Source organism: Triturus cristatus, chromosome 1_1, assembly GCF_964204655.1.
Source record: "Triturus cristatus chromosome 1_1, aTriCri1.1, whole genome shotgun sequence".
NCBI lineage: Eukaryota > Metazoa > Chordata > Amphibia > Caudata > Salamandridae > Triturus > Triturus cristatus.
The window spans coordinates 586506496-586528480 of record NC_140579.1 but is presented as its reverse complement, the minus strand read 5'-3'; the positions used below and the strand labels follow the sequence as shown (position 1 = coordinate 586528480).

The following is a 21985-nucleotide window of genomic DNA, read 5'->3' as shown; positions in this document are numbered from 1 at the left end:
ATACCTTCTCTGCTTTTCCTCCAACACAGAGGCGTGCACGGTCCCCCGTTCCAACGGTGTGTGCTGCTGACACACTACGTTAGACCAGAATGGGCACAGGACAGGAGGCAGCTCCAACTCATAACCCACCTCTGTCGCAATCCTTCGGACAGGCCCTTGAACATTGGCAGTCATTTTAATCTGGGGCGATCGTCGCTAAGGACAGAGATACAGCTCTGGAGGGTCGAGAAAAGTTGATTTAATTTTTTTTATTTTTGCAGTATATGTAGCGCGAACTTGACCCAAGGGAATTAGAGCGCTTTACACGAACACAAGATGACCTTACACATGGTCAGATTCCTCTTTTTTTTATTTCGAAAGTCAGGACTCGAACCTGGTTCTCTGATATCAAAGGGAGCAGCTCTGGCTGCTAGACCACATCTGTTCTTTATAACATATACATTCTAAGAGACCGGCTTTGGTTATCAAATCAGTGAGCATACAAGCGTTAAAGCTTGTGAATTGCAAACATTAGCCTGAATGCCGGATTCTAAATCCAGCTATTCTCTGCTCTCATGTAGCAACAGTGAGAAACACAAGTTTTCCCCCACCGTTATTCCATGGCAAATTCCTGCCATGCTAGCAGATGTCACAACGAGCCTGTCACTACAGTGCTGACTTTCTTCTCTGATGGAACACATAGAGTAAGCGAGCAAGGGGAGGGAAGATACAAGTTTGGTGGTGTGGAGACCAGGTATTTTCTTTTAAATTTTGGGGTAGGTAAAGGGGAGATTTAGAAGAGAGTCTTGCAAGTGGATGGCAGTCCTCCAGATTTTTAAACTGGGTGGTGGAGAAAATGTTGGAGGTAGGTGGCAAGACACCAGAGCCCATTTTATATTAAGTGCCCCAAGGGTGCAAAAGAGTTTGCGCCTACTTCTTTCACGCCTAGGGCACTGTTATATTACAGAAAGCATTGCAAATGATTCTGCTGCCCCATCTGTTATACAGATCACACTGTAACACATTTTGCGCCTGCATGATCACAAGTGCACATTCCCTCATTTACATCAGGCAAGCCCTACGCAAAAGAGAGTAGAGGATGTGGAGAGGCAAAGGAACTGTAATGCATACAGTTACAGTTGAGTCCAAGTTGAATGTGTAACTTAAGGACTGATGGTCAGTTTGGTGTTTTTATTTAACATGTAGAAATTCAATTTTTTCCTCCAATGGTCATATAGAGTCTAATGCACATTCCGCAACTGGATTCAGAAAAAACACTAGTAACCAGTCAACTGGAAATTCATCCATTGCTGGCCTATCTAGTTTGCAATGCAATAGGTCTCGCATTTACGCGAGTTTGAGCTATTGACCTTGCAAATGACAATGCCTTTTATTTTTGTTTTTGTTTTTAAAACATAAGTGAAAGGCATGTCATTTACAATACTAATAGCTTAAACTTGCGTAAATGCGATACCTATTGCATTGCAAATGCTTGTTTTTTAAGGGCCGGTAGTGGTCCCAGGGACCACTGCCTGCTCTGGAAAAAAAATTGCGGACCCATTCACAAAGGGGAGACCCCTTCCTGTTTGCGAATGGTTTACCACCCTCTTTAAGAGGGTGGTAAACTGCAAGTGTTTTGCGACCGCAATTGCGGTTGCAAAACATTCTTACATAGGTGTTGGACTCGCTATTAGAAAGGGACGCCCTTGGAACACCCCTTTCTAATATAATAGCGAGTCGCTAACCCTATTTTGCAAGTCGTTATTTAATTAGCGACTTGCAAAATAGGGTTAGTACATGGGCCACAGGTTTTTTGCATGCACAAACGGGTCTAAAACCCATTTGCGCACACAAAAAACCGTTGTACATCTGGCCTTAAGTTTCCAACTTTTACACGTCTTCACCCTTAAGCTCTTTCTTTACCTGGGTTTCAGGATCCCTGGATGACACTACAGTGTGGCTTCAAAAGGCAGCAGCAGAGTTGAACATTGTTAAAAACTCCACATCCACAAAAGTCAATGGGTTGTCAACATCACCAGCTAAAGGGAATATGATGGTGCCAAGTCCGACTATGGTATTAAACCACGCTTACATGAATTTGCTTTGCTGGAACAACGAAGATGAGAAATATCCAGAGGTATGCCAGGAAGGACAAGCTGCCTGACATTTATTTTTGTACTCATTTAAAATTGCTTGTAGTTTTCTCCATGGCTTCAAGACTGGCTGTTCTCCCTCGCTGTTTTGCAGACTCTTCTACTTGACCGTGGTCGACTGCAAGAGATTCAAATCCATCTCTCTCAGCTTGGAGTGATAGCAGCTATACTCCTAGTCACTGGCAGTGTGTATGGGAGCGCAATATTCAGATGCGAGGGGTTTGTAGATCGCTTGAAACGACTAACTAAAGTCCTTTTGGAAGGTCTTGATCTAAGGTAGGTGACAAACATTTGTTTCTACAGTTAAAGGTTGAAAATGATTGACAATCCATGATAACCCTGTTTAAAAATAAAAATGGGACCACATTCATTATACCAGAGAGAAGATAAAATAAAGTTTCTAAAAGATTCTATTACTTTATATATTTGTAAAGGGACCCCAATGAAGCTTTTTTATCTCAAGGTCTTGCCTGGTCTTCTAGCGTAGGCCACCATCCATTTCAGCCCAATTCGTAGTTCTTCCATTAACATCAGCTGGACATAGAGAAAGTTTCCTGATGCTCTTTATGGAGCAACTCATGCATGTGTGAGTGCAGCTTTGCTGCTGGTTTCAGTGGTAAACTGAGAAATACAATTTGTCATGTATTTGTAGCATCATGATGGGGAATATGGAAGCAAAGGTGAGTTTGAGAACTACACTAATGCTAGAAAACTATACTTGTTGGCAAGTATTTTTGTTCTTACTTTTAGTATTTAGGTCATGCCTACCAAACAGCTTGTAGTTATATGGTTGTGAAAGTCCACTTGTAGGCCATATCAGAAACTTACAGTGCATAGTGTCCACCAATTGCTTAACATTGGTTGGCTTTCAGTCACTGTATGTATGATATATCAAAAAGAGATATATCGTGTAAAGAGTCCAAGGGTTCCCTTTTGAGTGGACATGGAGTTTGCTCTGGCAATCTCAATGTGCACTCTTAGGAGGTAGTGTGGTCGAGCAGCCTTAGGCTTAACACAGTGGAGTGCAAGACAGCTGAAAAGACACACAATGGTTAATAAATGAGACTCACAACTCAAGAGGAAGACCCACACCAATTTATAAAACTAGCAAGTATATTTATATTTGTTTAGGCCTCAGAAGATAATTGTTCAGGTGAGTACTTTTTTAAATACAAATTATTTTCTTTTCAAAAAGTCGCACTTTCTGAGTTCTGCAATGTTAGCCTGTGGGAGGAAAATCGTATGCGGTTTACCAGTTCTTGTCAACACTTTACGGGACCCTTCTCCAGGAGTTTAGGTGAGTGGTGGGCAAGGTCCAAGGCAGCACCAGCAGAACACCACCAGCAGCACTAGGGTGCAAAATAGCATTGGGTGCTGAATGTTATCCTATGGAGAACGGTTGCGGTAGAAAGAGGCTGCAGGAGGGAACTGTGAGACCAAACCGGTGAAACCGAGTGACTTCTGTTCTTGCGATTTTGGGGGGTGTGGGGACACCGTTGGTCCTCTTCTCCTTGTAAGAGGGTGTCCAGGTGCAGAGGGTCTTTGGGGTGTCAGGTTTCTCAGTCCAGTATTTTAACAAAGACAAGGGTACCCCAATAGTCAGACCAGGGGTAATCTATATAGTAGACATGAACAATGGTACTAAAGAGGCCACTTAGGTCCTCGGGTAGCCTACGCTAAAATTACTTAAATACGCATAGGTCAAGGGAACAGCAAAAATAATAAGTCCTTGCTGCGCAGTATATGACGGTACACAAGGTTGAAATGATCTCACATTTATTAACGGCATAAATGGAAAATCACTTGTTTACAGGGTGTAGTTCAGGTGCTCACACGAAATAGTCAAAGTGTGTGAAGTGAGGGGTTGGTGACATTTAAAAGTACATCACATTGACAACAATAAACAAACGGGGGGCCAATGTGCCTGGGAAGCCGGGAAAAAGGATGAAGCCGTGAGGAGCAGTAAAGAGAGGGTACGGCGGGTTGCTCGCCGGAGGAGACGGAGTCCTTCCTCACCGAGGGAACCGATAATACGGTGTAGGGAGTACGCACCGGGTTCTGCGGATGGAGCGTAGGAGGAGACGAAGATCTTCCTTACCACAGGGGACGGAATTCCGGTGTAATTAGAGTCTGTGGAATTAATTTCTGGAGGCGCGTGGCATGAGTCGGAGCACGTTCTCTTCAGTCTCTTTACTGCTCCTCGCGGCTTCATCCCTTTTTGCGGCTTTCCAGGCATGTTGGCTCCCCGCAGACCGTGACTGCGTATACTGCACAAAAAGGACTTATTGATTATTTTTGCTGTTCCCTTGACCTATGCCTATTTAAGTAATTGTAGCCTAGGCTACCTGAGGACCTAAGTGGCCTCTTGGATTTCTCAGTCCGGCAACACTCACGGTTGAGGGGGACTTGCCAACAGAGTCTGTAGGCAACGTCGGGGAGTGCACGAGCAGTCACTCAACAGTGGACTCAGTACTTTGAGGGCTTGGGTACCAGGCTGACACAGTTGGTTCAGTTCGACACAGGCAGGGCGCATTGGTGAATGGCGGCATCAGGTTTTGGTGGGGCCGGAGTCCTCTTGGTCTTTCTTGTGCTGTCTGCAGGATGTAGGGAACAGTTCAGCTGCCCCTCGGAAAGTCTTGGTTCCTGGGCGAAGCTGGCAGGTCTCATGGGTTGTGGGGACTCCGCAGCTGCAGGACAAGTCAACTTTTGCTACAATAGGCAAAGTCAGCTGGCAGGGTTGGCATCAAGTCAGTTGGTGGGTCTTCTGTTCGTGCTGTGTGACTCTTCTCGTCCGTCTCCTTTCTTCAGTTTATCAGGATCTGCTCTTCTGGTGCCAGGGGCTCCCCTAAATACTTAATTTAGTCGTCTTAGGGAAGTGTAGGGTAGTAGCCAAAGGGCTACGTACTCTTGGGGTCACTATGCCCGCTACATGACCACTTCCTGTTGGAAGTGGGAATAACCCTGTCCCTGGTAGTGGCACGCCCACCTGACTAGTTAATTTTCCCACCTGTCCAGGTGCCAAAGGGGCTCTGTACAAGGGAGTCGGCTTCTTCTTCTGTGAGTAGGAGCTAGATTTTCATATCTGAAAGAGACTTTTAGTTATAGATTCCTTAAAATAGAATTACCCCCAGGCGTCATACCCCTGTGCGTCGGTAGGTGGCTTCGTCGACTCTGCATCTGTCGTTGGCATCATTGTTGCTGGAATGACGTCGCGGAGTCCACTTAGACACCGCCCCTGCGCGCTAATGTCAGTTCTTACTTTTTCCGCGCAAGCCAGCACAGATCCTGAGCGAGTGGTACCCTTAGTCATTTTTTTACTAAAACTTTTGTCGACCTCTTTTTCAAGATGTTCTACTCCTGCTGCACGTAGGGATGTCCCATTGTCAGACTGGCTTCAAACCTTGTAACTTCTGTCACAAACTTATGTCGGTCACGGACCCGCACCTCATGTGCCTCAATTGCACGGAGCGCGACCACGACCCAAAGTCATGCTCCGACTGCCGGGCCATGAACCTGAAGTCTTTGCGGGAGCAGTCCTGAAAGCTTATGGAGGCCCGGCAGTCCCCTCCGCGCTGCTCGATGTCCCGTTCGAGAGGGAGGTTGCGGGACCGGTCGCAGAGTCTCCACCATCGTTCCTCCTTGAAGTCTTCATCATTGGGTAAGACGAAGCACAAGAAGAAGGCGAGGAAGCACTGCCGCTCTTTGCCTTCTCTCCCCATCCGTGGGCGACGCAGGACGTGAAAGGTCATTGTCCTTTGGCTCTGCCCGCGGAGCTTACTGGGACGGCTCTGAGCTCCCCCCTCCCCTTCCCGGGAGCCACAGCATCCCCTGCCCAGCTTCTTGCATTTTACGAAGCCCTCCACTTTATCTTTGGGCAGCCCGACTCTGCCGGCAGGCCTTTGGGCCCTGCGGACTCGGCTGAGGTCTCTAGGCCTTTCATGCAGGCTGCTCCGACCTTGGCCCCGCATGGCCCCCAGGGATCCAGGCCTGTATCCAGATCGGTGCCAGTCGACCTCATGACACCTCCCCCGGCGCCGATTCCTCTGACAACGCCTCTGCCACCTCTGATGCCGGTTGTGTCCCCGGCCAGCATCGACCCCGGCCTTCCCCTCGACTTGGACACAGAGCCGGACCAGCGTCGATCAATGCCGGTACCGGTGCCGACCGGTACTTTTGTACACTGTTCTACCCTGGCATTCTTTATCACCCTGAGTGGCAGCCAGAGGAGGGTGAGGAGGACTGGAAGGGGTCTGTTGACCCTCTGGCTGACCAGCTTGAAGAGCCGGACTGGAGAGAGGAGTTAGGTGAGGCCAGTGGTCTGGATACCTCCCCAGACCTTGATATGCTTTCTCCCCCTACCGTGGCCATGGAAGAGGTAGCCTCCTACGCTGTAATGTTGCGTATGGCAGCTGAGGCCTTGAGCTTCCTCTGGTGGCAGTCAAGACTAACTTCCTGACTGAGGTGCTTCAGCCAGTAGCGGCCTCTTCGGAGCCCCTGCTGCCGTTCAATGAGGCCCTCACAGACATACTTCTGGGCACTTGGTCCAAGCCCAGCACAGGGGCTCCTGTGGATAGGATGATTGCCCGACGCCACAGCCCGGCCCAGGGCAACCCAATTTTCCTCTCTCAACACCTTATCCCAGAGAGCTTGGTGTTCCAAGCCTCAACATCCAAAGGCGTGTTCCGTCCTGCTCCTCCCCCAGATAAGGAATCCAAGAAGCTGGACCATTTTGGGAAGAAGATGTTTTCTTCCGCCAGCTTAGGACTGCGGTCGGAGAACACCCCATGCCTCTTGGGCCAGTACACCCACTCTGTGTGAAACACGGTTGCGCAGGTGCTGCTACAGTGGTGGAGGAGGCCTGGGCCGTACTCTCCAGTGCGGTCGCAGATGGTAGAGATGCAGCAAAGTTAGCCATTCAATGTGGGCTGGATACCGTTGACTCGCTGGGTAGAGCGATTTCTACATCAGTAGCCTTGAGGCGCTACGCCTTTCTGAGGTCCACTGGCTTCTCCGGGGATGTCTAATCAACCCTTTTGGACATGCCCTCTGATGGCTGTTGCCTGTTTTGCCACAAGGCGGACAATGCGCTCGAGCGCTTTAAGTACTGTAGAGCTACGGCCAGATCCTTGGGCCTTGCTGCCACCTTTTGCCCCATTCAGTCTGCCTTTTGCCCCTTTCATGGCTATGGAAGGGGTGGCCCACCACGTTCCACCCAGGGCCACAGGCCTGCGCAAGCTACCCAGCCTCTGCGCGGCCGGCGACGTGGGACCCAGCGCCGTGGGTCTGGTGGCCAGTGGGCAGTCCACCAGTGCCCCCTCTGCAGCAGCCTCCAAACCTTCCTAGTCTGACCTTTCAGGGCCACCAGTTGCCAGTGGGCGGCAGGATCCGCCATCACCTCCCCCACTGGCACAACATCACATCGGACAGGTGAGTTTTGCATATAGTCCAAAGAGGCTACTCCCTCCCCTTCGAGACTACCCCTCTCTCCATGCCACCAACACTCCATCGCATGTCGGAGGATCTCCGTCAGGAAGTTTCAGCTTTCTTGGCCAAGGGACCTATCGAGCGAGGCCCTATCTTAGAAGTAGGTCATGGTTGTTAATCCCACTACTTTCTGGTACCCAAGATGGACAAAGGCCTGCATCCTATCTTGGATCTCTGGGACGTCAACCGCTTCCTCCGGAAGGAGAAGTTCAAAATGTTGACATTAGCTCAGGTCATGTCTGCCCTCAATCATGGAGACTTGATGGTAATTAGATCTTGAAGGGCACTGCACAAGAAGTCCAAGCCCTACTCCTCAAAGAGGCAACAGAACCAGTCCCTATTCACCTACAGGGCACAGGCGTGTACTCCTTATATTTTCTCATTCCAAAAAAGGATGGGTCCTTAAGACCAGTTTTAAAACTCAGGCACCTCAATTATTATATCCTCTCAAAACATGTTCACACTGCAGAATGTCATTCCCCTTCTACAACAGGGCTACTTTATGCCCACTCTGGACCTAAAGGACGCTTACTTTCACATACTCATACACCCTGCTCATCACAAGTACCCTTAGGTTTGTCATAGCAGGAAAACATTACCAATTCAAAGTTCTTTCATTTGGAGTCCCTACCACTCCTTGCGTCTTCACAAGTGGTTGGCAGTATTGACAGCATTCTTAAAATGACAAAAAGTTTGTGTATTCCATACCTAGAAGACTGGCTCAAAGCCAGCACTCATCACCAATGTCAGCAATACATTCAGTGGATCTCCTCCACAGCTTGGGGTTCACCATCGCTATCCACAAATCTCACCTTCAGCCTTTTCCGATTCAATCATACTTAGGGGCAACACTCAAAATACAGTTGGGGTTAGCATGTCCAATCCAGCTCTGATAAAAAAAATTCAAACCACTTTATCACTTCCAGCTGAACAAAACTCTCACATTTTGAACTGTCATGCGTCTACAGGATTTAGACTTGATAGACCACCGTGCTCACCGTTCTCTGCAATAATCTATTGAAGGGGCGGCCTGTTGGTCCCAGTGACTCAAATCATTTTAACCACAGACGCATCAGAAACAGGCTGAGGTGCACGTCTCCAACACCTAACAATGCAAGGTCAGTGGGATGCCAGACTGCAATCCCATCACATCACCCACTTGAAACTTCAGGCTGTCTTCCTAGCACTGAAAGCTTTCCTTCCTCATCTCTCACACATGGTTATCCCAGTCTGCACTGACAATATGACAGCCATGTACTAGCTACTAAACGGGGGGAGGGAGGGACGGTCATCTCAAATGTCATACCTCACTTAGACCATATAGAATTGGGCTCTTCACCATCACATTCATCTCTTGGTGGAATATCTGATGGGACTGCACAACATTCTTGCGGATCTGCTCAGCAGGACCCACCAGCAAACCCATGAATGGGAACTCAACCACAACAAGTTCTCCTTACATACTTTCAAAAGTAAGGGTGTCCTCAAATAGACTTATTTGCCTCAGCTGGAAACGCAAAATGCCAAAACTTCGCCTCCCAGTTCCCACATCCCCTATCCAAGGGCAACGCACTATGGATGAGTTGGTCAGGGATATTTGCCAACGCTTTTCCACCTCTCGCTCTCATTCCATTTCTGGTTCGGAAACTCGGGCAAATATCATTACAAATTATTCTTGTAGCTCCCTTCTCACTCAGTACAACGGGTAGATCAGACATCCAGACCCGAAGATGTTCAATCTAGCGATCTGGCACCTGGGGTCTTAGAATTCGGTGACCTAAACTTGCCAACAGAATGTATGGACATTCTTCAACTAGCACATAGACCCACAACTAGAGCTTGTTATGTTGCAAAATGGAAACGTTTGGTTTATTAAGGTCATCCTAAACAAATAAATCCTCCTAAAGGCACAGTACAGGATATTATTTGTTTGTTTCATTTGCAGAAAGCCAATTTAGCATACACGTCCTTCGATTGCATCTTGCTGCCATAGCTGCCTATCTACAAAATAGACAGCCTCTATCTCTCTTCAGGAGTTCTTTCATTAAAGCATGCATGGACGGACTTAATCAAGTTATTCTACCTCATGTTTCTCCAGCACCCTCTTGGAACTTAAATATTGTATTTACAAAGCTCACTGGTCCTACTTTTGAGCCTTTGCATTCATGCCTTCTTCAATTTCTATCATGGAAAGTGGCGTCTTTTTCACCATTACCTCACTCGTGTATTGGTGAGCTTGAGGCGTTAACCTTTAAAGAAGCTTTCTTTCAAATACATAAAGGCAAACTGGTTCTTTGTACTAATCCTACATTCCTACCTAAAGTAGTTTCCCCTCAATCAATCTATTGAGCTTCCTGTTTTTCCCCCTAACTCTGATTCTGTTGCAGAAAGAGCTCTTCACACTTTGGATGTTAAAAGAGCGCATGTTCTACCTAGATAGAACTAAAGCTTTCTGAAAAACAAAGCACCTCTTTGTAGCTTTTTCTCCACCTAATCAAGGCAGCCATATATCCAAATCGGGTTTAGCTAGGTGGATAGTTAAATGCATTCAAACGTATTATATTAAAGCCAGGACACCTATACTTCTAACTCCTAGAGCTCATTCCACCTGGAAAAAAATAAAGAAACAACTATGGCCTTTTTAGGAAGTATTTCAGTAGCTGCCATTTGCAAAGCGGCTAGATCGTCTACACCAGGTACATTTACTAAACACTACTGTGTGGACGTTTTAGCACACCAACAAGCCAAAGTAGGTCAGGCAGTGCTACGTACTCTTTTTCAAACGACTGCAACCCTCATATGCTAGCCACCGCTTCTAAAGAGGGGCTGCTTTACAGTCTATGCAGAGTATGTGTATTTACAGCCACACATGCACGTCATCGAACAGATTGTTACTGACCCTGTAAGCACCTGCTTGTGGCATGTAATGCTGTAGGTTCAGATGCAACCTCCCTCCACCCCAGACCCTTGTGGTTGCTTCAGTTATGTTTTCACACATTTTTATAATATATTCACATATAAGCATGAACATCTCTATTTTTTATGCATTCATTACACTCCTTTCTCACCCTTCTGTGGAAAAACAATCTAACAAAGGAGTTAATGCCCATGTATAGTATCACCGAGGGGAGGAGTCACTACCTCGTGACGCGAAACAGTTCTTCAAAGAAAAAGAACTTGTACAACCCAAAACTAGATGGCAGAAGTATGTAGTGTAAGAAAGTGGCTCTGTATATACTGTTCCCAAATAGGTACAGTGTGCACAGAGGCCACACTCCCCAGAGGTTTGGCAGAGGCTAAAGTTAGATATAACCTTACTCTCTAAAGTGGTAGCTTGGTCGAGTAGTAAGGCAGTATCAGAGGACAGTGTAAAGCATTTGTTGTACACACTCAGTCAGCAAATGGTCTCACACACTCAAGAACTGAACTCTAGGCCAATGGTTTTGTATAAAATATATAGTTGTTTTATTTTAGAACCAACAATAGGTATCAAAATATACTTTCTCAGAATGAGATGCTTTAGATAAATACTTTCAATAGGCAATAGACTTTTGAATGCAATAGATACAGTTGTTGCAATGGGCAACACAATTTCAAACACAATTATACAGTGAGCTCAATGGGACTTTCTAGTTAAATGCAATTGATTACTTTTTGGATTACTTTTCTTACCACAGGACTGGATCCTAGATTCAGTCCTGGGACAGTTCCTGTAAACAGTTGAGTAAAAACGTTTTGGTTACAGTAGTGATTCTTAAGGAATATTATTGTCTTTTAAAAGTTGACACACAAACTTTATCACATAGAATCACCAATGTTATCCTATGGGAGGAAATTCACTTAGCAGGTAAGTCAATCAATGATCAATCAATGACACTTATAAAGCGCGCTACATACCCGTAGGGTCTCAAGGCGCGGGGGGGGGGGGGGGGGGTGCCGCTACTGCTCGAACAGCCAGGTCTTCAGCTTCTTCCTGAAGGAGAGGTGGTCTTGGGTCAGGCGCAGGTCGGCCGGGAGGGAGTTCCAGGTCTTGGCGGCCAGGTAGGAGAAGGACCTTCCTCCTGTAGTCGCTCTTCGGATGCGGGGGACGGCGGCGAGGGCGTGGTTGGCTGATCGGAGGTGGCGTTTGGGAGCGTAGAAGTTGACTCGGCTGTTGAGGTGGCTCGGGCCTTGGTCGTGTAGGGCTTTGTGTGCGTGGGTGAGGAGGCGGAAGGTGATTCTTTTGTTGACGGGGAGCCAGTGAAGGTCTCTCAGATGTCCGGAGATGTGGCTGGTTCGTGGGATGTCGAGGATGAGTCTGGCTGAGGCGTTCTGGATCCGCTGGAGTCTCTTCTGGAGCTTGGCGGTGGTACCGGCGTAGAGGGCGTTGCCGTAGTCCAGTCGGCTGGTGACGAGGGCCTGGGTGACGGTTTTCCTGGTCTCGGTGGGGATCCACCAGAAGATCTTCCGTAGCATGCGTAGGATGTTGAAGCACGCCGAGGAGACGTTGTTGACTTGCCTGGTCATGGAGAGGGAGGAGTCCAGGATGAAGCCCAGGTTGCGTGCATGGTCTGTCGGTTTGGGTGCGGTGCCCAGGGCGGGAGGCCACCAGGAGTCGTCCCAGGCGGAGGGTGAGGGGCCCAGGATGAGGACCTCCGTCTTGTCTGAGTTCAGTTTCAGGCGGCTGGTCGTCATCCACTCGGCTACCTCTTTCATCCCTTCGTGCAGGTTGGCTCTGGCGGCGGTGGGGTCGTTGGTCAGGGAGAGGATCAGCTGGGTGTCGTCGGCGTAGGAGATTATGCTGAGGTTGTGTTTGCGTACGATGGCCGCGAGGGGGCTCATGTAGACGTTGAAGAGGGTGGGGCTCAGAGATGATCCTTGAGGGACGCCGCAGATGACTTCGGAGGCCTCTGACTTGTACGGTGGTAGGCGGACTCTCTGTGTTCTTCCGTCGAGGAAGGAGATGATCCATTCCAGCGCCTTGTCCTGGATTCCGATGTTGCTGAGGCGCCGTACTAGGGTGCGGTGGCAGACCGTGTCGAATGCCGCGGAGAGGTCTAGGAGGATGAGGGCCGCTGTTTCTCCATTGTCCATCAGGGCTCGGATGTCATCGGTGGCGGCGATGAGGGCGGTCTCGGTGCTGTGATTGGCTCGGAAGCCGGACTGTGAGGGGTCGAGGGATCCGTTCGTCTCGAGGAAGGCGGCCATCTGCTTGTTGACGGTCTTCTCGATGACTTTGGCTGGAAACGGGAGGAGCGAGATGGGGCGGTAGTTTTTGAGGTCGGTGGGGTCCGCTGTTGGTTTCTTGAGTAGAGCGCTGAGTTCAGCGTGTTTCCAGCTCTCAGGGAAGATGGTGGTGTCGAAGGATGTGTTGATGATGTCTCGCAGGTGGGGTGCGATGACAGCGTCGGCCTTGTTGAAGACGTGGTGAGGGCAGGGGTCGGTCGGTGATCCGGAGTGGATGGAGTTCATCGTGCGGATGGTGTCTTCGGTGCTGATCGGGGTCCAGGCGTGGAGGGTGGTGGTGGGGGGTGGTTGTTCGGTCATGGTGTGCGTTGGTTGGTTGTAGAAGCTGTTGTGTATGTCCGCGATCTTGTTGTGGAAGTATGAAGCGAGGGAGTTGCAGAGGTCTTGCGATGGGGTGATGTCGTTGTTTCCTGCGCTGGGGTTGGAAAGCTCTTTCACGATGTTGAAGAGTTCCTTGCAGTTGTGTGCGTTGTTGTCCAACCGGTCCTTGTATGCTGTTTTCTTGGCGGCGCGGATCAGCTGGTGGTGTTTCCGGGTGGCAAGTTTGAAGGAGGTCCTGTTGTCCGGTGTCGGTTCCTTTCTCCAGACTTTCTCGAGGGCTCGGCAGTTCTTCTGGGAGCTCTTGAGTTCGTCGGTGAACCATGGAGCCTTCTTGCTGCCGGGTCTGCTAGGCGGGGTCCTCAGTGGGGCGAGTTCGTCCGCGCAGTTGCTGATCCACTTCGTGAGGTTGTCGGCGGCCTGGCTGGGGTTCGCTGAGCTGGCAGGAGGGTGCTGGCTCAGGGAGGTGGCGAGCTGGTCTGCTGTGATCTTGTTCCAGCTTCTGTGGGCGGCCTGTTGCTGGTGTTGGTGGGTCGTCGTTCTCTTGAAGGTGAAGTGGACGCAGCTGTGGTCAGTCCATTGAAGCTCTGTGGCGTGGCTGAAGTCGATGTCTGTGCTGGAAGAGAAGACTGCGTCGAGTGTGTGTCCGGCGAGGTGGGTGGGGGTGGACACCAGTTGCTTGAGTCCCAGGTTGGCGAGGTTGGCGAGCAGGGTGCTGGTGTTGCGGTCGTTGTTGTTCTCTAGATGGAAGTTGAGGTCTCCCAGGAGGATGTAGTCAGCGGATGGGAGGGCATGCGGGCTGACGAAGTCGGCGATGTCCTCGCTGAATTGTGTGCGTGGTCCTGGGGGTCGGTAGATCAGGGTGCCTCTGAGGGTGGTGTTCGGGTTGGTGTGGATCTGGAAATGCAGGTGTTCGGCGCTGGTCAGGGGTTATGGTTGCTTTTTCTAACTCAGTTTTGGATCCTGGATTCAGCACTGGGGCATCTCCTGTAAACAGTTGAAAGAATGTGTTTTTGTTATACAGGCGATTTTTAACGAATATTTGTAAGTTTGCAAAATCGACACAGAAGAATTTCTGGTGAAAACCAGGCAATGTTATCCTATGGAAGGAAAATCAAGTTATAGGTAAGTACGGTTGTAATTGCTTTTAGGGTCAGTGCTGGGCACCAAGATCCAGCACTGGGATCTCTCCTGATAACAGGTGAGTAAATTCGTTTTCGTAATTCGGCTGATTTTAGTTGAATATTTTGAAGTTTCAAAACTCGACACTTAGAAGAATTTTCAAGTGAAACCAGTCAATGTTACCCTATGGAAGAAAAGTGAGTTATTGGCTTTTGGGTAAGTACTCGACTGGCAGAGTTAAGGTTGTGGACATAGACTCCGGGGTCTCCCAGGGTCAGGTAAGTACAGTTGTTACACTCACAGCGGCACAGGGGCAGCCGGGTGCAGAGTGAGTTAGGCCCAATGTTATCCTATGAGAGGCAGGGGGCCTTTGGTTGGTGGCAGCTGGCTAGCAGGCCACGCGGCTGTGGGAGCTGGGCTCCTGGTCGCTTGCTCAGGGCAAATGGGGAAGTAGATTAGAGTAGAAGTTGCACTGCCAGGGGCACTCGGGCGGCTGGGTGTAGGGTGCTTTTGAGCCGTTGGGCGCTCCATGGATTTCAATGGAGAAGCTCAAGAACGAACAAAGGCTGCAAGCTCAGGGACGAAGATTCTTCAGGTGCGACCACCACTTCGAGAGGTAAGTTGGGTAGTTGGAGGATAGGTAGGCACCCAGGAGTTGGTCACAGGGGGCTGCCGGGTGCAGGGGTGCCTTTTGGTGTTGGGAAATCTTACCCTCTGCTGGTCGCGGTTGGAGGGGTCCCTGGTTCTGAGGCTGCAGGCATCGTCAGGAGCGTCGAGGTGGATCCTTGGGTGCTGGATTCGGGGTCAGTCGCCGGGGGGACGTCCTCGTGGTCTTTGTTCACTCCAGCACAGGCCAGGCTTGGCGGGTGCAGGGTGTGCAGGGTTCGCGGTTCCTGGCTGATGCCAGGGGTCAGTTACTTGCTTTGAGCAGTACCACTGCTCGTGGGAGTCCCAGGTAGTCAGAGGCACAAGGCAGTCGGGTCCTCCGGGGTTTTTGAGGCTGCTGACCACAGGAGATGCCGGAGTTTAGCAGGAGCAGGTTCGAGGGTCGACAGGCTGGTAGGGCTGGGGCCAAAGCAGTTGGTGTCTTCCTCTTGTTAGCAGCTGCACAGCAGGTCTCCTTGTTCTTCTTTCTTGTTTCGGAATCTGGATCTGAGAAAGGAAGGTTCAGGGTGCCCCTAAATACTAAATTTAGGGGCGTTACAGGTAGGTAAAGGGCAGGGACCAATGGGTCCCCGCCCTGGGGTGGGTACAACCCCTATCCGGCTACTCTCCTGTGGGAGGGGGGCAGTAGCCTAGTCTTGATTGGGCAGGGCTTCCCATCTTTAAGATGGCGAGAGTCCGGAGATGTGCTTCACCTCGCCTCCCCCACAAAAGCGAAAAGCAGGCATGGCAACAGAACATCCCATCTCCTTTTGAGTTTTTCAGGGAGTCCCATGATCATGCCTTTCAATGTCTTGTTGAATCTCTCAACAAGGCCATTGGTTTGTGGATGGTAGGGTGTAGTAAACTTGTACTGCACTCCACACTCCTTCCACATGTGTTTCGGGTAAGCAGACATGAAGTTGGAACCTCTGTGTGAAACGACCTCCTTAGGAAACCCTACCCTGATGAAGACACCCAGGAGGGCCTTGGCTACTGCAGGAGCTGTAGTAGCCCTAAGTGGAATTGCTTGAGGGTACCTAGTAGCATGATCCACTACTACTAGAATGAATTTGTTCCCTGAGGCTGTGGGAGGTTCAAGTGGACACACAATGTCCACACCTACCCTTTCAAAGGGCACCCCCCACCACTGGCAGGGGGATTAGGGGGGCCCTTGGGTGGCCACCTGTCTTGTCACTGGCTTGACAGGTAACACAGGAGCTGACAAACTCCTTCACCTTTTGGTGCATCTGGGGCCAGTAAAAGGGACTAACTAGCCTTTCCCAAGTTTTGGTTTGCCCCAGATGTCCTGCTAGGGGGATGACATGAGCCAAAGTTAGGAGGAACTCCCTGTACTTCTGTGGCACTACCACCCTCCTGGTGGTTCCAGGAGTGGGGTTTCTTGCCTCAGCATACAGTAATCACTCTTCCCAATAATCTCTGTGGGTACCACTGACATCTCCCTTAGCTTCTGAAACAGCTCGCTGCCTCAGGCTTTCAAGAGTGGGACAGTCTTGCTGACCCTGGCACAGCTCTTCCCTAGTGGGTCCCCCAGGGCCCAAGAGTTCAACCTGGTAAGGGTCTAACTCCATGGGCTCAGTTCCTTCTGGGGTGTCCAAGTCCTATCCCTGTGGAGAGGGGTACTGAGTGGTTTGCTGTTCAGAAGCTGGTCCCCCAGTCTTCTTGCCTTTTCTCTTGGTTGGTTGGGCCATACTTTCAGGCTCTAAACCTACTTTTTCACCCTTCCTCTTGCTCTGTGCTCTGGTTTGCACACACACCAATTTGGGGATACCCAGCACGGCTGCATGTGTTTTCAACTCAACTTCAGCCCAGGATGAGGTTTCCAGATCATTTCCTAGCAGACATGCAGCTGGTAACTTTTGAGAGACCACTACCTGTTTCAGGCCAGTATCCCCCCCCCCCCAGCCTAATGTTACCATGGCCATTGGATGATTAGTGGTAACACTGTCAGCATTGGTGACTGGGTAGGTTTTCCCAATCAAGTATTGCTCAGGGGAAACCACTGTGTCTCTCACCATAGTGACACTGGCACCTGTATCCCTCAGAGCTTCTATCCTAGTTCCATTCAACCAGGGGTACTGCAAATACTTCTTTAAGTTGGGTGGCCACACAGCTACAGTGGCAAACTCAACTTCCCCTTCTGAAACTAGAACTGCTTCGGTGTGCATCCTGATTTGCTCTGGGCACACTGTTGATCTCATCTGTAGACTTGCCACTCCAGGTGTAGCTGTACTGGGTGCCTTAGGGGCCTTGTTGTGAGGGCAAGATGTATCTACAGTTAAGTGTTCCAACTTCTTACAGTTGTTACACCAGGTCTTTGAGGGATCATAGTTCTTCCCCTATAGGGTTGAGACACTTAGGGAGAAGTTTGGGACCCACCCCCCTGAACAGGTTTTTGGGGCCCTTTGGAAGACTCAGACTTTTTATCTTGGGGATTCTCACCACCTTTCCCCTGGGGAGGTTTTGTAACCACCTTCTTCTGGTCACCCCCAGTGGCTGTCCTTGTCACCCTAGTCTTGACCCGGTGGTCTGCCTTCTTTCCCAATTCTTGGGGAGAAATTAGACCTAGGTCTACTTAATGCTGATGCAACTTTTCATTTGTGCAATTACTTAATATATGTTCCTTCATAAACAAATTGTAAAGTCCAGTAAAATCATGCACATTATGTCCAGCTAACCAACCATCCAGTGTCTTTACTGAGTAGTCTACGAAGTCAATCCAGGACTGAGTCTGGGTTTTGTGAGCCCCCCTGAATCTAATTCTATACTCCTCAGTGGTGAGCCCAAATCCCTCAATCAGAGTCTCCTTCATGAGGTCATAGGACCCTGCATCTGGCCCAGAGAGGGTCAGAAGCCTGTCTCTGCAGTTACCAGAGAACAGTTCCCACAGGAGTGCCCCCCCCGAGAGCTTTCTTTACTCTTCTCATTTCACAAGCCCTCTCAAAGGCTGTGAACCACTTGGTGATGTCATCACCTTCCTCAAATTTAGGGACAATCCCTTTGGGGATTTTAGGATCAAAAGTCTCCACCCTATCCTTAGTTTTAGTATTGCTGCCACCATTGATGGGTGCTAAACCCATCTCCTTTCTTTATTTCTCTAGAGCCAGGAGTCTGGACTCTAGATTCAATCTTTTGGCCAGCTTTGCTAGAAAGCTGTCCTCTTTACTGGAGGGTCCCCCAGTGAGTTCCCTGGTACCTGGTCTACCTAAGTAATCTCTAGGTTCCCAGAGATTGATTCTTGGAGTCAAGGGTATGGTAGACCTTTCCTCCCTAGGGATGACTGGAGGGGGTTAATTATCCTCCTCATCCTCCTCCCTTTCCTCATCTGACTGGCCATCATTATGTTCAGATGGGTGGTCCTTAGCATAATCAGCCAAGAGCTCCTGGAGCCCTAGTTTGGTTGGATGCAGGCCCATTGGTACATTTTCTAAGTTTGCATAGGGACCTCAATTCCTTGAAAGACAAGTATAAGTAAGGTGTGAGGTCGAGCACCTCCACCAGGTCCTGCATGGTATTATTTTCACTAATAGCTGGGTTTCTTTGAGACATTCTAACCTAACAGTTCTAACCATCTACCCTTGACTATAGTGACTTATATTTTTCTAAAATTCTAATGGGACTTAAGCAAGGCCCTGACAAGACTTTTAGTATTTTGGAAAGACCAATCATGATTCTAGAGGCAATTTTAAGAGTTCGGTCGTGTGATCAGACTGTAACCAAGTAGTCCAACAAATGCAAGTTTGTATCCCACCGCTGATCCACCAATGTAAGAAAGTGGCTCTGTATATACTGTTCCCAAATAGGTACAGTGTGCACAGAGTCCACAGTCCCCAGAGGTTTGGGAGAGGCTAAAGTTAGATATAACCTTACTCTCTAAAGTGGTAGCTTGGTCGAGCAGTAAGGCAGTATCAGAGGACAGTGTAAAGCATTTGTTGTACACACTCAGTCAGCAAATGGTCTCACACACTCAAGAACTGAACTCTAGGCCACTGGTTTTGTATACAAATATATAGTTGTTTTATTGTAGAACCAACAATGGGTATCAAAATATACTTTCTCAGAATGAGATGCTTTAGATAAATACTTTCAATAGGCAATAGACTTTTGAATGCAATAGATACAGTTGTTGCAATGGGCAACACAATTGCAAACACAATTATACATTGAGCTCAATGGGAATTTCTAGTTAAATGAAATTGATTACTTTTTGGATTACTTTTCTTACCACAGGACTGGATCCTAGATTCAGTCCTGGGATAGTTCCTGAAAACAGTTGAGTAAAAACGTTTTGGTTACAGTAGTGATTTTTAAGGAATATTATTGTATTTTAAAAGTTGACACTTCAAAACTTTTTCACATAAAATCACCAATGTTATCCTATCGGAGGAAATTCACTTAGCAGGTAAGTGGGGTTATGGTTACTTTTTCAACTCGGTGTTGGATCCTGGATCCAGCACTGGGGCATCTCCTGTAAACAGTTAAAAGAATGTGTTTTTGTTATACAGGCGATTTTTAACGAATATGTGTAAGTTTGCAAAATCGACACAGAAGAATTTCTGGTGAAAACCAGGCAATGTTATCCTATGGAAGGAAAATCAAGTTATAGGTAAGTACGGTTGTAATTACTTTTCAGAGTCAGTGCTGGGCACCAAGATCCAGCACTGGGATCTCTCCTGATAACAGGCGAGTAAATTTGTTTTCGTAATTCGACTGATTTTAGATGAATATTTTAAAGTTTAAAAACTCGACACATAGAAGAATTTCCAAGTGAAACCAGTCAATGTTACCCTATGGAAGAAAAGTGGGTAAGTACTCGACTGGCAGAGTTAAGGTTCTCATCCAGGGGATAATCATCAATAGTCATAATCTATGAATAATCCCCGCCCATGTGCGGGATCCCGGAGCATATATAAAATACATATATATACATAAATATATGCATATGTGAAAACATATACATGCAGCCTTAAATGTTTACAACATGGCAAAAAATGCTGAAATTACATAGGTTTGCATTGTAGTACCCCTAACCCTTAAGGAAAAACGGAAGCACGAAACAATTGTCATACAATAATTCTTTATTGCCATAAAGCAAACTTGTAATTGCAGACATTTGCCTGTAGGCTGCAGCAGAGTACTAAGAAACAAAGAAATCTGACACCTTGCCTTTAAGGCATTAGAGTAGGGGTACTGTGCCTTTAAGACCTGCAGGAGACCCCTTGCTCCCATGATGCACCACAGGTGGCAGTTAGGTCAGTTCCTTTTTCCAGTTCCTTCTATGAGGATTCTGGAGCTTGAGCTCTTCAGTTTTTTGACGGAAAGTGATTTATTTGATATTTTCTCAGAAAACTCGACATTGTCTGACTCTTTAAGGCCTATTCTACAGTTTTTTTGGTCTTATTAATTTTTTCCAGTCAGAATGCCTGCCTTATTCAGGAAATGCCCTTCCTGTGGCAATAAGATGGCACTGGCAGATCCACACTCTGTGTGTATTGTGTTTCTTCCATCCTCACACAATCCTGACCAGTGTCCCCACTGCCAGAAATTTTCCAGGCTGACTCTGCGTGACAGAGAGCACATAAAACTTCATGCCCAGCTGGAGAAGGACAGAAGCCATCATGGAGGTGATCATGGAGTCATCAAACCACCTTCTTCAAGCAAACAACACCGAAAACGGTGACATACCACCTCTCCTGAATCCACAAAGAAGAAGGTAACAGGAGATTCGCCGTCGAAGTTGCCGTCGAAGAGACCTACTCTTCAGCGTCGAGGGACGAATCACCATCTTGACTTCGAGATTCTCCGCCGCATGCAAGTAAGTCGGCGTTGAGGCACAGCACTTCGGGCTCGAAGGCTGTGGGTCCTGACAGACCTGAAAAGTCTCCGTCGACGTCGAGGCTTCCGTCGACGTCGAGACACTCTCCGCCACCCTCGAGGGGGTCGGCGTCTAGTCACAACAGCGATCATCTCGTCGCAAGTGGGCTTGTCGACGTCGAGAGCTTCGTCGAAGTCCCAACACTTGACGTCAAGAAGATCGACGTCGACTCGGCGCCATGGGAGATCGACGTCGAGATCACCAGGTCGACGGCGGAAGTCGAGGTCGCCCCATCACCATAGGCGATCGACGTCGAGATCACCAGGCCAAAGGCGAAAATCGGCGTCGAGGTCTCCACATCGCCGCAGGCGATCTACGTCGAGACCACCGTCGAGAGCGGGACGGCGTTCCCATAGCAGATCCCTTCGATCAACGCTGATGGTGACGCAGACTTCATCGACGTTGAGGCATTTGACGTCGAGGAACAAAAGTGTAGCGGCCACAGAGGAGATGTCATCTGGGGACTAGTCATCATCCCCAGGACTGCATATTGTGAAAATTTCACCGGAGAAATCTCCTAAAGCTGGAGAGAAGTACGGTCTGTCGCCTCGCTGGGTGGAAGGTGTTGGGACAGGTGACTGCAGAAGTCCGGGCTCGGACTACTGTCGTACTTACTTGCCTTCTAGGATCTCTCTAAGGAAGTCTCCCCTCAGAAGACCAAGATCGCCTTCCACGCACCGTTCACGGTCCAGGGGTCGTCCGTCTCCCCCCAGAAGACCAAGATCACCTTCTAGGCACCGATCAAGGTCCAGGGGTCGTCGCAGCTCTCATCACGACCGCCGTCCCCATAAGAGAAGATGCACGAGATCGCCCACATGGTCTTCCTCCACGAGGTCCTCGGTCCAGGACTATTCTCCGACCTTCTCCTCGACTCCTCCATCACGGGTGTCTCCCATCGATGACATCGCAACCTTCTCAGATGTCCTGGGTAGGGGTGCGCAGAAACTGAACATCACTTTGCATACCCCTGTGGTTCCCACATCGATCATCTTCGACACCATACACCATCACACAGCTCCTAGACCGCTGCTTCCTTTGGTGCCAGGACTCTTGGAACCAGCCATGGCCACATTCCTCACCCCTGCTACGGTGGGCTCAGTACCATCCAGGATTGCCAAAAAGTATAAGGCCCCAGCCGAGGATCCCTTTTTTCTTAGAGCTGATC

General features: G+C 48.9%; 1 protein-coding gene across 6 annotated transcripts in view; it reads left to right on the top strand.

The window, feature by feature from the left end:
- TCP11 (t-complex 11) overlaps positions 1-21985 on the top strand; it is a 679396-nt gene that overhangs the window by 549703 nt on the left and 107708 nt on the right. For all 6 annotated transcript variants that reach the window (XM_085645656.1, XM_085645672.1, XM_085645665.1 and 3 more), the window contains exons 7-8: positions 1914-2116; positions 2227-2408. In XM_085645656.1, the coding sequence (XP_085501782.1) occupies positions 1914-2116; positions 2227-2408 (385 nt within the window). The remainder of the gene's footprint in view (positions 1-1913; positions 2117-2226; positions 2409-21985) is intronic.